At 39.2% G+C, this 19,862-nt stretch overlaps 1 protein-coding gene and 1 long non-coding RNA gene across 2 annotated transcripts in view; one reads left to right on the forward strand and one right to left on the reverse strand.

The window, feature by feature from the left end:
• Atad1 (ATPase family AAA domain containing 1) overlaps positions 1-5,713 on the reverse strand; it is a 46,607-nt gene extending 40,894 nt beyond the window's left edge. The window contains exons 1-2 of the mRNA XM_005339191.5: positions 5,557-5,713; positions 1,689-1,863 (exon numbers count right to left, since the gene is read on the reverse strand). Coding sequence (XP_005339248.1) covers positions 1,689-1,850 — 162 coding nt within the window. The 5' untranslated portion in view covers positions 1,851-1,863; positions 5,557-5,713. The remainder of the gene's footprint in view (positions 1-1,688; positions 1,864-5,556) is intronic.
• LOC120885286 (uncharacterized) lies at positions 4,988-14,239 on the forward strand. Its single transcript, XR_005727794.2, has 2 exons — positions 4,988-6,217; positions 8,324-14,239. It is a non-coding gene; the product is annotated as an uncharacterized LOC120885286 (long non-coding RNA).
• The last annotated feature ends 5,623 nt before the right edge of the window (positions 14,240-19,862 follow it).

The raw sequence follows: 19,862 nt of genomic DNA on the forward strand, positions 1-19,862 counted from the left end.
ACCATTCCTTTAATAGGTCTTTTGCTATTTCTACCCCCACTATGAGTGTGTTCATGTTCTTTCTACTTACTATTGTCCTTGCTTAAGAACCTAGAAGCCAAGCTCTTTCATGAAACCATACTCAATTGGCTCAATCATGGTAACTATTCCTTTCTCCAAAAGCCAGTTTGTCTTCTATACTACTCATTAAGACAACTAGCATATGCCACTTACTACTATAATTTATATTGTCACAACAAGTTTTTTCTCTCTACCATAAGCACAATGAGGACAGTTATCTGACACTTCACATACCCAATATTTAGAACAATATTATACATATAATTTTCACCAAAGGCTTAATGATGTGATCTATTTACATAGCCCTTAGCATCCATATTTGGGCTGGGTGCACTGGTGCACACCTATAATCCCAGTGGCTCAGGAGGTTGAGGCAGGAGGATCATGAGTTTAAAACCAGCCTCAGCAAAAGTGAGGTGCTAAGCAACTCAGTGAGACCCTGTCTCTACATAAAATACAAAATAGGGCGGGGGAATATGGCACAGTGGTCGAGTGCCCCTGAGTTCTAACTCAGTACCTCCCAAAAAGCTGAAAATGATATATCTTATCAATATCTTAACCTGAGACTCAAACTGACTTTACTAGATGGCCAAAAAAAAAAAAAAAAAAAAGCTACACTGAGGTATATAATATATAATAAGGTGCTTTTTCTTTTCTTTCTCTTTTCTTTTTTATGATTGTATTGAGGTTTGAATCCTGGGGCACTCTACCATTGAGCTTCATCCTACCCCCATTTTAAAATTTTGAGACAGGGTCTTGCTAAGTTGCCACAGCTGTCCTCAACCTTGCAATCCTCCTATGTCAGACTCCCAAGTTGCTGGGATTACAGGTGCGCACCAGAGTACCTGGCCATGGTGAGTTTTTTGTTTTTCAACCTACACTGCTCAGACTTCCCAGCATGTTATAAATAGGCTAAAGATATAAGTAGACCTTGAGCCAATTATTTTATAATCAAATTTAAGAAATAAATTCATATATATCAAGATATATATTTACTATCAGTGTTAATGAAACTGTGATTTTTCACTTTTTACTGATTTAAGAGGTATGCCTGTAGATGGTCATCATTATACAAAATTCAAGCATGAAGATGTGAATTTGGTGTCAACATACCTTATATACAAACAGAGATTTGATAAATTGTGGTATAAAGGTGTATTAAGAATTGTAATGCAAAAAAATTATAAATTTAATGCACTCCTCTATTGTGATGTAGGTAAGAAATAATTTAAAAATTAATTTTTAAAAAAAAGAAAAAAGAATTTCTGAATATGCTGGTACACTGTAAGCCAATGAAGATAAATCATATTACTAATGAAAAAAAAAAGAGATATGCCTACAATGCAGCCCTCTTCTCAACATTTGTCTGCTGCATTTTGAAAGAACAAGAGTTATTGTCTTTCTTCCTTAACACCAAGCATAAATGCTTATTGAATGAATCAAGAGTCACAACTCAGCTGGGCATAGTGGCACATGCCTGTTATCTCAGCGACTTTCATTTTCAGTACCATTGCATTTCTTATGAGGTTTATATAACTTATTAATTTAAAATTCTACTCTATTTTTAGTTTTGAAGGAGAATGTTTGTTCGCCATAAAAGAAATTATCTTCAAACATTTCAATCATACCTGTTTCTGAGCTTCTACTTTCTGCTTTCTGGTTGGATCAATTGCATCTACCATCCATTTGATAGTAAAGTATGTTACTGCACCAAATATTGTCAAGCGGAAAATTAAACCAACAACTTCATTCCGACTCAAGGGACGAGAAAAGGCTTCAGCATGTACCATCTTGATTGTTAACCTTAAAAAACAAAGAGAAATGTCACTAAATAATAACTATATTCATTAACATTGAGAGACTATTAAAATGTTTGAACTAAGCAAGAAGCTTCTAATCAAATTCAAACACTACCTACCTTAGAAAAATGTGTTTCATTTTTAAGGAGAAGTGGATTTTCAATGTTAAATGAACAAACACATTTAAAGCTTTTCTTACAAATTGAAGTAGATTAAAAAACAAGTTTATTTAAGAGTAGAATAATTTTATTGAAAAATATGGTCATAAGTGACTTTCAGTTTTTAAATAAATATTCCAGAGAATCTGGAAATCTGGAAATAATGACTTTACACTAATCTAACTGAAGAAAGGCTGCCTGACAATGAAATACTTTACTAATAAGATGCTGACAATCTATCTCTTCAATTAGGTATCTATATACCAGATAATTTTTGAGAGTGAAATTCAAACTATGAAATAATTTATTTTTTCTCATACCTACTTTTAAAAGTTTTTGAAGCCTGGTTAATTTTAAGTATTCCATTTTCTCAATTAATAAGTGATATTAATTTTTTTGATCCCTCTTTGCTCCCAACAACCCAGCTAAATATGAAACAATAGAACTTTCAAAAGATTTAATTAAGAAAACTATCACAAAAATAAAGCAGGGAAAAAGAAAGTAATATGCTTACTTTTACATAAAGTATATATCCCTTAACAGCTACAACAATTGCAGCTGGGTTTACAGTGAGGCATGCACTCCACTGTCAAAGGCAATAAGTATATAAAACAATAAACTTATTAGAGATGATGTGACTAATTGCATTTTGGGGAATAGGATCTCATTTTCAAACAATGCCATTCAAAATACACACACACACACACACACACACACACACACACACACACAGAGGAATATATATTTTGCATTCAAGTGGAAAGGAGTAAATCACAATTGTGCAAACAGCTTAATAGCACCTAAAAATTAGGTACTGCAGAGATTAAAATCCATGGTCCTTCCAGCTTAAATTATTGTTTTCTAAGTTAAAGATCCTCTTCACCTCCTTCCCTCTGGAACATCTCTCCACAATATTTTTTAATTTTTAAAATTCTATTATAGACCTCCTATTCATTCACGTATACTCTATTTCTTCCTTATCAAGACTTCAAAGCTTTCCCTTTGCAAGATTCCGAAGCATTCAAACCTATCCTCATCTAGCTCCAAAGAGTCACTTTGAAGCCTTTTATCTCTGACCATTTCTCAAATTTCTCACTAGGAACTCTCAACAAATGAAATCACTGGCATAGAAAATGCAAAATTTCTCCTTCAGTCTTATATTTGTCTGTGCCCTGGAGGGGCCATTTCCCCTCATTCATTTAAGATGGCTCAAATTCTATACAAACTTCAAACACTAACCTTATCTGCTCCATAAAGCCTTTCAAATCACATTAACTCTCTATATTATTTATTTAGTTCTACTACACAATTTTAAGAAATGTCTTATTTTAAATCATTATTGGATTTGTATCTATTCTACTCAACTGGAGTTTAAATCCTCATAAACAGGATTTTCATCTTATTGACATCTTTACAACTGTCACACAAAGAGACTATTCAAAAATTATTTTCCAATCAACAAAGTCAGACTTCTGCAGAATTTCCAAAAGTCAAGGTTTCACATTATTACTCAGAACCATTCACTTCACAATAATTACATTACTTAATTTAAACATAACTGATGGGCATGGTGGTGCATGCCTGTAGTCCCAGTGGCTGAAGCAGAAGACTGCAAGTTCAAAGCCAGCCTCAGCAACTCAGCAAGGCACTAAGCAACTCAGCAAGACCCAGTGTCTAAATAAAATACAAAAGTGGGAGGGAGCTGGGTATTGGCGAGGTGGTTAAGCATACCTGGTTTCAATCCCCAGTACCAAAAAACAGTAATTTAAACACAACAAATAACTGAAGTCCTTCATTTTGGATGAAGAAATTTTGGCCCAAGGATATTAAACAATTTAATTCATTCAATGACCATTTATTAAACATCTATATACAAAGCTTACTATATAGTGGATATACAATAATGCCTAACTACTTAAGAAACTAATTATATTAATTATAATGAATTATTTTTTTAAATGGAGCTATAAAAAAAACACATAACTGAAATCTTTCCTCAGGTAACAAATCAAAGTGTGATTTTTCCATTATGATGGATTTTTAAAATTGGGTTACAAAACACTTCTCACACAAAGTGAAAAATCAACTTCTTCAGTCTTTATTCCATCAGAATAAAATTGAAAATGCAGTAGGAATGTGTGGCGGCATAATCTGAGGTACAATTCATGGATGAAAATAATCCAGTAGGCAAAGTAGGAGTTTTATTAACAATTTGTGAAAAGTGGTGACATTCCAATAAAACATTTTCATTGGTCTATAAAGTTTGAGTTGGTAGTGATAAACTGCCATCTACTGGATGTTCACTGAAATACATGAACAAATTAAGGTGGTTTCCAAAGCACATTCCAAAGTCATCAAGATAGTTACAATTTTTAATCCTATTTTAAAATGCCGAGATAAGAAAACAGTTTATATAGTTTCCTATTCTAAAATTATTAACGTACAGTACAGCAGTGTACTAATGGCAATTCTAAAACTGTATATTGTCTACCTTTTTAAATGACTTCAGAATCCTGAAATGAAACTGAAAGCTCTTGCTTTGTAGACTGTAACTGCAAATACTTTACATTTTATCTGTAGATGAGATGTGCACTTATAGCACATTCTTACAGCACTGATATACTCCCAAGGTAAGGCTATTACAGTAGAAACAATACCATTCCAGAAGAATACAAATAAAAGCTGCCAATGCACATAACAGGATGGAAGCATTTCTATCCTGCATAAACATTAGGTTCAACAAAACGAATATACAAAGATGTACATATACTCAGTTCTATGTATCGCAAAACTCCGGCAATTCAGTTATCTGTTAGGCAATCCTGAATTCCAAATGGTTTATTTTGATTTCTCGATTTCAGGATGGAAAACTTTAAGATCATACTACCTCATCTATGAGCAATTTACTGGCAGATTAAGAGACGAGAGTATAGCATTCATGCTGTATTATTTCTCTAGGTCACTGCAGCTTTTTACAACGGGTTTCTCAAACTCAAAAAGTCCCAGTTTCACAGACTTCAAGGCCCTACGATGAAGGCCTTCCTGCCTTCACAGAGAGGACAAGTTAACATCATCATTCTCTGTGAAAGCCTGCCCAGCCCTCAAAATTGGGTTACACAACACCTCTACTTTTGCACAAAATAATAGAAGCACCAGTGCAACAACCAGACCCGGCTCATTCCGGCTGCCTTGGCCCATGAACCCTAGTTCTGAAGTCGCCCGGGACGACCCTAAGCCTCCACAGTGTCCAGGCTGTCTACAGAGATTCCCTTGGGAATGGTATAAGTCTTTAGGCTGCGCCCACAGAGACCCAGGGCCCAGGGCGGGCCCGACGCCAAGGCGAGGCCCGGGACGCCCTTGGAGGTTAATCCGCTCGATAGCAAGGGCTACGGAGCGCTGGAGGGCGGCACTGAGGTGGGACTTGGAAGAGGGCGAGGTGACCTTTCCGGTGGGTTTTCCCAGAGTGGAGCCAGTCCCTAAGAGAGCTCGGAGAGATCCTGTATGAGTCTCACCAGGCCCCGCGGGAACCCGCTACTCACCCGGAGGAAGAAACAGCAGCAGCAGGAACCCTCAGCCGGCCTTGCACAGGAAGGGAATGCCGCCTGGGAGAAAGCGCTTCCGGCGGAGCCGCGGCCCGCCCCCTACACTGAGCGTGCGCGAGCCGCGGCGCAGGCCCCGAACGAGCGCAGTTGGGTCCTAGAAATGGCTTGCCGCTGCACGCGAGTGGATTCGCATTATCTCGTGCTTTCTCTGGTACTCGCTGAGCTGAGTCTTTCCGCGAAGCCAGAGTGTCTGCAAGCAGCTTTCCAGGGATCAGAGTTTAGCTGCTGTGTCTCAGATTGAATTGGAGAAGGCGCTTATCACATAAAGTCCTTGCCCTGTTGGCCTGCTGGGAGCAACACTAACAAATAAGGGAGACTTCTTGAGAACGCAAAGAACAAAAATCTTTTTCCTGACGCCAGCTGATTTTGACTCTTTCCCATCACCCCATGCAGTCCCTTGCGCTGCTGCTCTGTCTAGCCAAAGCTCGACGCGCATGGCCACCCCTCACCATCTGTCTTAGTTTTTAGAGTGAGCTCACCCTGCTCTCCCATTTTTGTACTGACAAACACCTGGGGGTGGCGCCTGAAAAGCCTTTGACGAAATGACTGAGCAGCCCACGCAGGCAGGACTGGCAGTTGGGACGGAATAGGGTATTTGGTAATATGTTATATATTTTTATTTCTCTCACGTATTTTTACTTCTCTCCTCCACCACTCCTTTCCTTTCCCTTTCCCTTTTCCTTTTTTTCCTTATCCTCTAGAATGAGCGACGTGACACTAGAGGTCCTAAGGGAACAAGCTGAAAGCCATCACCTTCTGACTACACAGACTGCCTAGGGGCGAGATGGGGCGAGATAACTTTAGCCCTGTCCCCAGATAAAAGAGGCATCACTTCCTTTAGATAGTGGCGGTGAGACTATAAAGTCATGAGACAATTCCCTTCCATATTTTCCTCGGGAAGGCAGTTTGTATTTGTCTGCTGTAGGGATCGTCTTGGATAGCTAAAGAATTCTGCAGCCTGATTATTGAATTAGCAAATGCTACCACTGTTACAATCTTGTAATATTGTAGTATATAGTTCATTGACAAGAATAGAATAGAATTTAATACTATAAGCGGTTAATGTTTTACATCCAGACCTTTTTTGTTTTTAAGGCTTCCTATATATGTGTCTATTTTCTTAATTTAAAAAAAAAAAAAGTAATGTGGGGGCTGGGGATGTGGCTTAAGCGGTAGCGCGCTCGCCTGGCATGTGTGCAGCCCCGGTTCGATCCTCAGCACCACATACAAACAAAGATGTTGTGTCCGCCGAAAACTAAAATAAATATTAAAAATTCTCTCTCTCTAAAAAAAAAAAAAAAAAGTAATGTGAAGCTAGGTTTGGGAATACTAGATGAATTATTTAGAGATGAAGATAGTCTTAAAGAAGAACAGGATATTATGAAGCCAGGAAAATATTCACACAAAAAAGCAGAGGACATCAGTGCTTAGCAGGCTTGGAAGAGACTCTCCGCTGGTTCTCTGGGATGATCCCAAACTTAGTCATTGCTTGGGAAGTTCACAGGGATATGATTTGACAAGGCCCCAAAGAAGGTGTTATGAAAGGAAAAAACTTTAGGTTTTGAGGACAACTAGGGTAATCATAGCCCCTAGTAAGGAAAATGAACTGAGAAATTCAAGAAGGCAAAGGATTATCATTATTTACTGTGAAACTTCTTCAAGCACCTTACCTGCCTTACTCTCAGGACCGGGATGACCAAACCTATCCAGTTTGCTTGAGAGTGAAAGGATTTGGGGAATGCGGGTTTTCTTCAATTTTTTTTTTTTGAGCTGTGAGCTGCACTACCAATTCCTCTACCCTCTATCCCAACTGCTTCCTGAGGGAGCAGTAGCTCCCCAACTCCTGCTGTCTTGAATGCATGGTCTTGTTTGCTATGTGCACATGCCCAACATGGGGGTTTTCAATGCTAAAACACACCCTTTACTAAGGACATACTAAACAAGTCCTACCATGAAGTGGAGCTCTCAATATGTTTAATCTACTTTCAGTTCATCTACCTAAAATCTGAGGAAAGTTTTCACAGGAAAGGAAACTATTGGGTAAAAAAATCAAGGCTGATCAGGAAGAGTTTAGTCCAAAATAAATGCTGCTGCTCATTACAACCTAGTGCTTTGCCTTTACCTTTTGGATCTAATGTTTCCTTGTAGCAAATCCTTTGGAAATTTCTTATGTCTGGGCCTTAACACATCACATTAGTGTCTTTCTATGTACTATGCACATTCATTTCCAGCAATCACTAAATCAAGTATGTTCTTCCAAAATAGAGAGGATGAACATATGCTTTTCGTCCCAGGATAGCTTTATATAATCCCTGGCAACACAGAATATCACATTTGGCCCACAGTAGGGATTCAATAAATAATTCATTATGTGCAGTACTAATCAGGAAATTATAACTTTTTGGCCTTTGCTCCTTTTTAGAATCAGTATTATAGTTACTGAAGAAAAAAAAAACTTAACACCAATTCTTCTTGAAACAGTTATAACAGTTCTCCCCTATGGAACCAAATTTTCCATGTTCTTTAGAAGGTAGGAGTGGTTAGTTTGCTCTGCAGCTCAGATCAATGCACTGAATACCTGGTGGGAAGGGAGTCCTTAGATTGGCTGTTCTTCAATTTTATTGTGTATACATTCACACAGACAGCTTGGCAAAATGCAGATTCCTGGCTCCTAAACTTAGAGGCTCCCATCCAACTGTTCTAGGTTTGGGCCCAGATCTGCAGTTTTATGAACCATCTGAGATCTCTGTCATGTGAGGATATGATAAGAAGATGTCTTTCTGCAGTCCAGAAAGAATGCCTTCATCAGACAGACCATCTGCCAGTACCCTGGTCCTATACTTCCCAACCTCCGGAATGGTGAGAAATAAATTTCTGTTGGTTAAGCCAATCAGCCAATAAATAAACTGACAAACAACTGAGATGATTCAGGTATAAATAGTTCTGCCCTAGTCAGTGAAAATTTTAGATGTATATTTGCAAAAATCTATCACCCTATCTCAAAAGGCTTATCTGGTCATCTGAACCAGTAAGCCAAGTGAGATACATTAAGAAATTAAATCAAGAAGGCTTTATGAGGACATTTGGAGTAAGATCCCTTTGGAATAAAACAATCTTTGGATAAGTAAACACAATAAACCTGACTCTATTTGTTGCTCATTAGAAATAATTCACTTGACAGTGATTTGGAAAGAACAGAACTTCCAACAAATAGCAGTGATCAGTATAATAGTAACCTTGTACCTTTTCAAGTGTTTTATCAGAAGGGAATAATCTTAATTATTATTTTGACAAGGTAAATGAATGGGTGAAGAAAGAAAAATAAAACAAGAATATGGAGCTATACCTGAAGCTGTGAAAGCACTGAAAAAGACCAAGATTATATACGTGAGCTCCAATTGAATAAGATAGATTCAGGGCAAAAATAGTGAAAAATTTGATGTTGGGGTTGTGGCTCAGAGGTAGAGTGCCTGCTTCACATGTGTGAAGTATTGGGTTCGATCCTCGGCACCACATAAAGATAAAATAAGCAAAATAAAGGTATTGTGTCCATCTAAAGCTAAAAAAACATATTTTAAAAAATAGTGAAAAATTAAAATTTCAACTGATTGGAACAAGTGGAAAGATAAATTGATAACTCCATTCTATAGAAAGCATGGAGAGCTAAAAGACAACATTAAAATTCAAAGAACATATAGTTGTAAATCTACTTTTCATACTTTTATGTTTTTTAAACTTTTACACATAGTATAATAAGTGTACATGAAAATTAGTTTTTATTCATCGGGGTAGTACTAATCCATCTTACATTTTTATGTGACACTTTTTTTCAAGCAGTACTGCCAATTGTGTGTGTATGTGTGTGTGTGTGTGTGTGTTTAAACCCAGATTGGATTTGGAGGTACTTTATCACTGAGCTTCATCCCCATCCCTTTTTGTTTTTTATTTTGAGACAGGCCCTCTCTAAGTTGCTGAGGTTCACCTTCAATTTGGGATCCTCTTGCTTTACCCTGCTGAGTTACTGAGATTACAGGTGTGTGCCATGGCTCCTGGCCCAGTTGTATGTTTTTTAGAGTTTCTGCTACAAAAAACATTTTCTAGAATTTAGATATTTATTTTAAAATCTACAGCATTTTGTTGTTCAGCTTTCCCACAGTACTGAAAATATACTGTTCAAATGATACTTTTCAAAGCTGGGTGCGGTGATGCTCACTTGTAATCCCAATGGTTTCGGGGCTGAGGCAGAAAGATTTCAAGTTTGAGGCCAGCTTCAACAATTTAGCAAGGTCCAAAGCAACTTAGTGAAACCCTGTCTTTTTTTTTTTTAATATTTATTTATTTTTTTTAGTTATTGGCGGACACAACATCTTTGTTTGCATGTGGTGCTGAGGATCGAACCCGGGCCACACGCATGCCAGGCAAGCGCACTACCGCTTGAGCCACATCCCCAGCCCTGAAACCTTGTCTTGAAATAGAAAAATACAAAGCAAAGGGCTGGGGTTTGATCAAATACAAAGCAAGGTAGCTCAGTGGTAAAGCATCCCTGGGTTCAATCCCTGGTACCAAAAATAAACCAACTTTCCATGAAAAATCAGGATTGCCGGTTGCTGTGGCACACACCTGTAATCCCAGCAGTTTGGGAGGCTGAGACTAGAGCCAGCTTTAGTAACTTTGAGGTGCTAAGCAATTCAGTGGGACCTTGACTCTAAATAAAATACAAAATAGGGGTGGGGGATGTTACTCAGTGGTCAAGTATCCCTGAGTTTAATCCCTGGTACTGCCCCCCCCCAAAAAAAAAGTTAGGATTGATGAAAAATGGAATTACTTCAAGAAAATGGCTAACCTTTCATAGCCTCATTAGGAAAACTTCAGGCATAAATAAAAAGTGAAGTTCATCTGAGACCTTCATACAATCTCTTTCATATTTTTTTAATGGAAGATGAGGGAAGGGTAAGAATAACAAGGATATAAATTCATTAGCCAAAATAGAAGAATCAGTAGTTGAAATGTTAATTCTCAATTCCTGTAACAACAGATTGATAGATGAGGCATAAAACAAGACCAGATGCTGTGGTTTCCAGGATGCACTTGACTTCCCATCCTTTATAACCTGGAGCAATTTTTGCTGTAAGTAGGTCACTTGCTTGCTCTCATTTACCTGATTCTAGGAAAATGCCCTTGGAAGAATTTTGGAAGAGATTCTGTACTGGTACTTAACATATTAAAAATTAAGATTGCATGAATTATTTCTCTGATCCCCTTTCTCTATTAGCCACAATAACTTGTAAACTTGAAGCATTAATGAACAAGAAGAATTTAAGATCTTTTGTTTTCTAAGCACAAATTCACTTAAAGTCTATGTACATTCTGTCAGCTCCTGTGATTCACTATGTTTAGCATTAGCATGATGCTTAGTTCCCAAAATCACAGTTTGAGTCTGCACTCTATCAGATATGAACTTCTCAGGAAAAAAGGCAGTAGGAAGGGTTCAATTAATAATTTTTGTTTGTTTTTTCATATTGGGGATTTTTTACCAGGGATACTTTACCACTGAACTACATCTCCAATACTTTTGTTCTGTATTTTAATTTATTGGTACTGTGGATTTACTAAGGGGTGCTTAACCATTGAGCCACATCCCTAACCTTTTCTATTTTTTATTTTGAGACAGAATTTCTCTAAATTGCTTGGAACCTGGCTAAGTTGCTGAGGCTGGCTTTGAACTTGTGACCCTCCTTGCCTCAGCCTCCTAAATCGCTGGGATCAGAGGTGTTTGCCATTGTGCCCAGCCCAGCTTATTTTCTTATTTTGAGACAGAGTCTCACTAAATTGAGAGACTGGCTTAGAACTTTACCTTAGCCTCCTGAATTGCTGGAGATTACAGGCATGCACCACCATGTTCGCCAATAAATGTCTTTTTTTGGGGGGGGGGTCTTTCAAAATTTGATATATCTAATAGGTAATTTCAGGCCCTATTGCTATAGATTTAACCTCTGGAGAGAAGTATGGCGTTGGAGTGGAAGAATGATAAATGATACAAAAGTAGAACAGGTAAAGAAATAATTTTACTGACCACAATTATTATTGCCCTGTCATGACAGGTCTGCTCTTGATGCATCCATCAGAAACAGAATCAGAATGATTTCCAGGTTTAAGAACATGGACTTTGGTGGAACTAGGGATATAGCTCAGTTGGCAGAGTACTTGCCTCTGATGCACAAGGCCCTAGATTCAATTCCCAGCGCGCGCGCGTGCACACACACGAACATGGATCTTTACAGATCTGGGTTTGAATTTAAAATCTGCTGTTTACTACCTTTATGGGAACAAGATAACCAGGTGTGGTGTTACATGCCTGTATGGTGAGTTCAAAGCCAGCCTCAGCTGAAAAAGGGAGGCACTTAGCAACTCAGTGAGACAGGTCTCTAAATAAAACACAAAATAGGGCTATTAGTTCAGTGGTAAAGTAACCCTGGTAAAAAATCCCCAGTATGAAAAGACAAACAAAAATAGGCCCTTGAATTCAATCCCCAGTACCTGCTCCCCCAACCAAAAAAGGGAATAGTACAGTACACATGCTATGGATCTGCATTGGGAATTAAATGAGACAATGCATATAAAATGCTGAGTTTAATGCCTGACATTTAGTAGATAATCAATAAACATTCAGGTATAATACTATAATATGTCAGATGATATTTTCATTAAACTATGGATTGATATCCTCTCATTCCCAGAAGCCTATAAGGACAATAATTCTTCATATCTTCTTTGTGTCTTCATGTTGATTTCACCTTTTAAGATGTTCCATGACATCTTGTGTGAAATGTTTATCTTCTATGACTTGTAAAGAGGCCAGGTCTTTCCGTCACTTTGACCTCTTGGTTCTCTCATTCCAAATTTTAATACATCCCTGTTGTTAAATCTTACTGATCAGTAGTCTATATTACCATTTATGATAGTTGCATTGAAAGACCCCCGTCCAATGAAAGACCCCCGTATCCCTGTCCAAGGAGAATCACACGAAACACTGGCTGCAAAAGCAAGAGGTTGGTTTATTGGGACACAGGCGCCTGCGGGTGTCCAGCAGAACCTCAGCCGGAGCTTTGGTGAACTGGCACACCGGGCTTGGGGATACAGAGATTTTTATAGGGTTTGGGACAGGTTTCGCGGGCGCGGGAAGCAACAGGTTTCTTATTGGTTTGTTTAAATCTAGCATATAGGCCACCTAGGGGGTACAGGTCTGCATTCCAAAAACCACAGGTCTGCATTCTATTCTTTCTGTTCCTGCTTATCTGTTCCGGTTTATTCATTCATGCCTCAGGATTCGGGTGCTCTGTTCTTCAACCGGTTTTCCGGAGAGCATGCCTGGTGCCTGAACCTGTTTATGGCCTGTCTGGTATCTTGGTTTCATATCTTGGCCTTAGGTAACTAGGCTGACTGGGCTAGGGTCTTTCATTCCCCCCTTTTTCTTTATCATGGATAGAATCTTATATCCATTGTCCTGTGTTTTCCCTGAGTCATTCCCAGCATGGCCTCCATTTTAGATTTCACTCGATATTAGACCCGATTTACCTAACTACACTGACTACCTAACTTTAAATCTGGCTTCATTCCCCCCTCTAATTTGGGAACTCCTTACTGCTGTAAGGAAAGGGGGCGAAGATCTTTCTGGCTTCTTCAGGCTGACAAAAAGGGGCGATGTTGGGGCAAGCAGTTTGGAATCCCCTTTTAAAAATCGGGTCTATTGAGTGGTCCATGATAGGCTGGAGGGCCATTTGAGTGATGGGTGGTCTATAAGAGAAACAAGAATTCATTAGTGCTGGAACCATATTGATGCAGCAATGAATGCCATAGCACAGGAATATGCCAATGAGTATGATGGCAAAGACAAAGACTAACAATGTTTTCCACCAGGAAGTACCAAGAACCAGAAGCTAAGATATCGTTTCCATGATAAAGTTGCTGAGGACATGGCTTCTATCTGAGCATGTAAATCTTTAAGGATATTTGTCACATTGCCAGAAATGTCAGGGATGTAAACACAACATTTAACTTTTAGGGTTACAGTTGTCCTTCCCTTAAGATATAGTTTAATAATTTAATATCATCTGATCTTGCAAGATCCTTTTACTAGTATGACCTGTGTCTAATAGAGAAATCTTTAATTCTGTTACTTAGGGCTGGATAACCATACTAGCAAACATCAAGCCTACCTGTGTTGGTTAGAAATAAAGGCCTTAGACTAAAACTACTCTAGCAGTCCCTTTTACAGTTATCAGGCATTCCTACCTAAGAGTCTCTTTTGCAGCCTCCAGTTTACTTATTGTGGAGGTTACATTTAACTATTATTATCATTTAAAATGCCCAGAAACAGCTGTGTTTTTGGCTTTGACTGTCTTTGCTAAGTGTTTAAGATGAAGCAAGTCAAACTGACTTCTGTTTCTACCTATTGTTAACAGTCAGCCTCCTGGGAGTCCTCGGGAACTTCACAGCAGCTTCTCAGTTCTGCTAGTGCCATTTGCGCTAGGATGGGTCCAGGCCTTGCTTGACCATACGGCTTCCCTCAGAAGCATCAGGGATGTCTCCCTTCTCTGATGACCCTCCTCTTCACAGCAAATGCACTGATTGGCTTTCTGTCCTCCACTGGTCTCATTAATCTCCCTGATCAGGAGGTTATGTGGCCTAGAGTTGCAGAGCCCTTTGGAAAAGTTCCCTATTCCCTGATTCAGACTGACTCAGAGGGCAAGAGCCAAGTTTTTAATTTTAAAACTTAATCTTAAACATCCAGCAAATAAGTCAAGAACCTTATATTAAGGGCACTGAACTTCAATATCTATCTCTCTATCCTGTAAGTGATAACTCCCCATCCTAAGTTAACCCAGGTTGTGAGCTCTTAAAGCAGTACCTTTTTAAAACATTAACAGGCAATCCTTAGACCATCTAAAAGCAAACTACAAAACAAAACTAACTAGGATAAAAACATATTTAGTTTATGTAATAGCTACCTTGAATTTTGGCAGAGTTATACATTATAATCCCCTGTTTGAGATCCTGGCAATCGTGACAAAAACCAGCTTTTGAACACAACCTTAAATGCACTGAAATCTGGTCTATTTCTTTCATAGTCACTTTCACATGCAGTGAGATGGGACATAGAGTTTTATCTCAAGTAAGGCAGGGCTCTTTATAAATCTTAAATACTATAGTTCTGAAGCTGATCTTTGCTTTTAGACATCATTTTACAAAGCCTACATAAACTATTGCTCAAGTTTACATGGACATTAGCTACCACAACATAATATCACACCTAAAACATGAATTAAAGAAAGCTTTTAACTTTTTGTAGAGAAGTAGCAAAGTACTTTTGTTTTGCAATAAAACCTTTACATAGATTAGATTAGGCTCTCATTAACTTAAAAATACATCTAAATTGTATCTCAGTGTAAAAAGTAACATGGAACATCACATAACTTATTGATAACAAGTCCAGTTATAGAACACAAATGATATAAATAAATTTCCAACATGTTTTTCTTTTAAGCCTAAAATTACCATACAGTTTTAGAATACCAGGTTGATATAATGCTCTTTCTAAAGCTTCTACCTTACAGATTTGTATACCTGGAAGATATGAACACATTAATAACACCATAATTACATTGATGATTTTATATTAACCAAATTTAGCTTTTAAAGAAATAACATAGCACAATTCTCTAAAACAACAGCACTTGTTTAACCAACTGTTTAATTTCTTTAAGGTTACTTTGCTCAAAAACTTACACTTATAACCAACTTGCACAGACCTTTTTTATCACTTACTTAAACTCCTATCCAGAAACACACTTTCCCTCTATTAAATCCATACCTAGAACCTTCTAGTTTTTCTTTTTTATTTGTTAACCTCCTTCTGTTCACATTTTGAAACAATACCTGTAAACCTTTGAATCTAAGCAGATTATTTCATAGACATCAACATTTTATTAGGGCCTTTTTGAACATCTAGAAAAACTTATAATCTTAATTTTAAAGACATCTTTACTTTCATCTGTTTACCCAATTTAAATTGAACCATTTGAATCACGTGAATCAAAGATATTTGGATCCATTTTTTTTAATTTTTCATGAGCGCTCCTCATCTGTTAATTGTCATATCACTGCAGGATATATGGACATACACACATACAGACATACCGACATACAACACGTAACACAAGTGTAATACATAACACAATGGTGAAGGCCTTGCAGCTTTCTCAGGTGAAATCTCATTGCAATGTTAAAAAAAAAACTTCAGTTGATCAAAAATAGAACTTATCAGAAAAACATTAACTTGTCTGTAGGAACAAAATCATGAGCTCAAAGAAAAAAAATAATAAAAATAAAAATACAGAATCTAAGAAAAAAAAGCAAAAATCCTAAAAAGTTGACCGGCCAGTAATTAGTAAATGCCATACAATTTACTCTTTGGTTTAATCTAGTTTGAGTTCAGATAAAAGACACCTTTACCTCTTTTTTTTTTTCCTTGGGCCTGAGCTCCAAGCTGCTTCCGTTTGCATATCAGCTTGAGCCCTGGCTGAGGTCTGGAAGGAACTGGGAAAACCGGAATTCTTGAGCAGAAACTTTATGCCTAAGGCATTTTAACCATAAGTCACAATTTATCTTCCTACACTAGAAAAACTTGCTCACACAAAACTGAAAATAGGATCTTTCTTGATAATATAAAAGCCACCATCAGAAGAAGTTCCTTCAGGATCATTAAGCTACTTTCTTTGTTCTGAAGTTCCTAAAGTAGTATTAAGTTCCTAAAGTAGTATTAAGTTACATTAAATCACCGGGAGAAAAAAAAAAAAAAAAATCCACACACTACCATGTATATCTAAAATTAAGCTTTGAAAATTTCCAAGACTGTTGCTAATAAATGTCATTTCAATAAGCCAGACCAACGTTTTAATTTAACATTTTTTTTTTTTTAATCTTACACACTGAGAGAAACAGATACCAAATCATAATTTACTATCCTTGCCCAAATCAATGCACTGTATACCTAGTGAAATCTCCTTAGGCTACCTACTTCAAAGATTGATAAAAAATATAACTGAATGACTGGTAGTTACTTGCCAACTTGGAAGTAGAGTTCTTTTAATTTTTTATCCTAAGTATTTAAGTTCTCTGGTATGAATTATCTGAAGTCTTAAACTAAACAATTACTTAAACCCAACTTTTAACTGCAAGATTGTGCAATGCTTCAGAAACCCATTCAGATACCAGATTGTTACAAAAAGCACATTTAGCCAAAATCATCCCCAAGAAACAATCTATAACCTTTAAAACAGACCAGATAAGAAAATATCTCTCCAGGTTTTGAACCTTCATTTAATTATGACTCCTATCAGTGGCACCTTAGATTTCCCATGAGTGGACCAGATGTTCTCACATAGGGTCTCAGTGTGACTGACTTTACTGCATTTAGGTGGAGTAATCTTTACAGTGCAGAGAAAGAATGAGGAAATTTCCCTAAAGCAAAAAAAAGGCTCTGGCAGCTGCTGGGAATTCCTCAGTTTCCCCTTTCACTTGCAAGATTAGCTCCTTTGAATAGATCCAATTCCAGGCAATCTGGTTTATCTCCTAACCTTCCAGTAGAGTCAGTTTTTAATCTGCTTTAGGTCTTAAAGGGGGAAGGGTGTATGTACTTTGATCGGCCCAAATTTTTCTCTTGAGAATTGCTAACATTTCTGACCCACGAAGGAAGGGGAGCATCCAGGAGGAATGGATGCGGGGTTGGGAGTGTTGCATGGCCCATACGGAGGCAAATGTGATTGGGGCTTTCCCTCAATGCCATTCATCTACCGATCACCCTAGATACCCCTGAGGGCTGTCGGGAGAGGGCTCAAGAGAAAGGAACCTTTGGAAACGTCTGAGAGTAGCCCAGACCGGGATTCCGCAGTTGTTCCAAACTCCTTCCTCCACCTCCACGCATCCGAGGCAGATCGGGATTAGGGACACTGTGTACTCACGCCAATTGCTCTCCAGGCCCAGAAAGAAAAGTTTTGGAAGCGGCTTTGGCAGAACCCAACATGCCTGCTCTGTACCGAACAGGTGATTGAGAGCTGCCTAGGCCGAGAAACCTCTCACCCGAGTCTTGTAGAGTGGCGGCTGCACTAGTTGCGTTTAAGTAGCCGACGGGTGCCCACCTTACCTCCAGAAAGAAAGAGAGAGAGAAAGATGCATCTCAAACAGACATGGGGTGTGTGCACTTACCTCGGTGTGGAATCCCCGTCTGGGACAGAATTTATGACTGAAAGTTCAGCTCCCATCCCCAAAGCCAATTAATGCCAATTTAATAATGAGGACCGGGTTTTGAGAAAAGTTAAAGCAAGATATCAAAGTTCTTAGATCCCCAGCAGGCATTCCTTAACTGCAGCGGGTGTACTCAGGCCAACTATGGGAAAAAAAAAAAAAAAACACTGCTTCCCTAATCTTGCTTACAATTTAGATTAAAATCTAGCTAAAGTTATCTCCACACCTCTAAGGCAGATTAGAATTTGGGACTCTGCATCGGTTCAAAGTAAAACAATGCTATCACACTTAACTGGATTCAGAGTCCAGAGTGCTCACCATTACACTTAACAGAGACACAGACAAAAAGACACACAAAGACACACACAAAGACATAGATTCCCTTTTCAGATTGTCAAAAAAATGAAAATGGGTGCTGGCCCCAAGCCGACTGGGGCCTTCCCTTCAGACAAACAGATTGGGAGAGCATCCCCCTCGGATTGGGTCTGACAACCCCAGATTGGGAGATTAGTTCTCTTGCCAGGGTGTTGGGGTGGAGACAGACAGGACAACAGAAACAAAAACATAAAACACAGAATTCGCAGCGCGGCCACAGAATTCGCAGCGCGTCGTGGATTGCTACCCAGAAACTCAGGCGGATCGCGGATCCATCAGCTACAAAATACTTTACCAAATACTTCACAGAATACTTTACTACAGGCAACCCACTCAGAACACAGAAAGGGGCTGGGGACGTCTCCTGACCAAGGGGGATGGACCCGGAGGGTTATTGGTGGCTGGATCTACTTGTTCTTCTTCTTTCTCCGAGGAAACCTGGATGGAATCAGGAGCGGGTATGGGTTGGGGCTGATAGGGTGGGTGTGGGGCTTCGGAAGGAGATCGTGGAGCACAGATGAGGAGATACAATAACACAATAATCACAATAACACTACAATCAGACCGAATAGAAAGAGCGCTGCCAGATCAGATGGCTTAGGTGGAGCAGAAGCTCCACCGTTGCCTACAGATACAGATGGCTTAGATGGAGCCGAAGCTCCACCGCCGCCTACAGATACAGATGGCTTAGATGGAGCACAAGCTCCACCGTCGCCTACAGATACAGATGGCTTAGATGGAGCACAAGCTCCACCGTCGCCTACAGATACAGATGGCTTAGATGGAGCACAAGCTCCACCGTCGCCTACAGATACAGATGGCTTAGATGGAGCACAAGCTCCACCGTTGCCTACAAAAATCCCTGGGACATCTCCCGGGGTGGCAGGAGAGAAGTCGGAGTTCGTCAACTCCTTCTCAAGCTGCCCAGAATACAGAGCGACTACGCGTAATCGTACAGATGCAGCGCATAGAAACAAAGTATCAGCCAAGAGTTACAAACATTACAGACATAGAAGTGACACCAGACAACACAACAAACATGACATGAGCTGGCCAGCTTACCTCCCAGTGATGCTGGTGGTCCTAGGGCAGGGATCCGGAAGGGGTGGGGGGGCTATCTCGGTGGGACCTCCAATGAAAGACCCCCGTCCAATGAAAGACCCCCGTATCCCTGTCCAAGGAGAATCACACGAAACACTGGCTGCAAAAGCAAGAGGTTGGTTTATTGGGACACAGGCGCCTGCGGGTGTCCAGCAGAACCTCAGCCGGAGCTTTGGTGAACTGGCACACCGGGCTTGGGGATACAGAGATTTTTATAGGGTTTGGGACAGGTTTCGCGGGCGCGGGAAGCAACAGGTTTCTTATTGGTTTGTTTAAATCTAGCATATAGGCCACCTAGGGGGTACAGGTCTGCATTCCAAAAACCACAGGTCTGCATTCTATTCTTTCTGTTCCTGCTTATCTGTTCCGGTTTATTCATTCATGCCTCAGGATTCGGGTGCTCTGTTCTTCAACCGGTTTTCCGGAGAGCATGCCTGGTGCCTGAACCTGTTTATGGCCTGTCT

The sequence above is a fragment of the Ictidomys tridecemlineatus genome, chromosome 1 (genome assembly GCF_052094955.1).
Source record: "Ictidomys tridecemlineatus isolate mIctTri1 chromosome 1, mIctTri1.hap1, whole genome shotgun sequence".
NCBI classification, from domain to species: Eukaryota; Metazoa; Chordata; class Mammalia; order Rodentia; family Sciuridae; genus Ictidomys; species Ictidomys tridecemlineatus.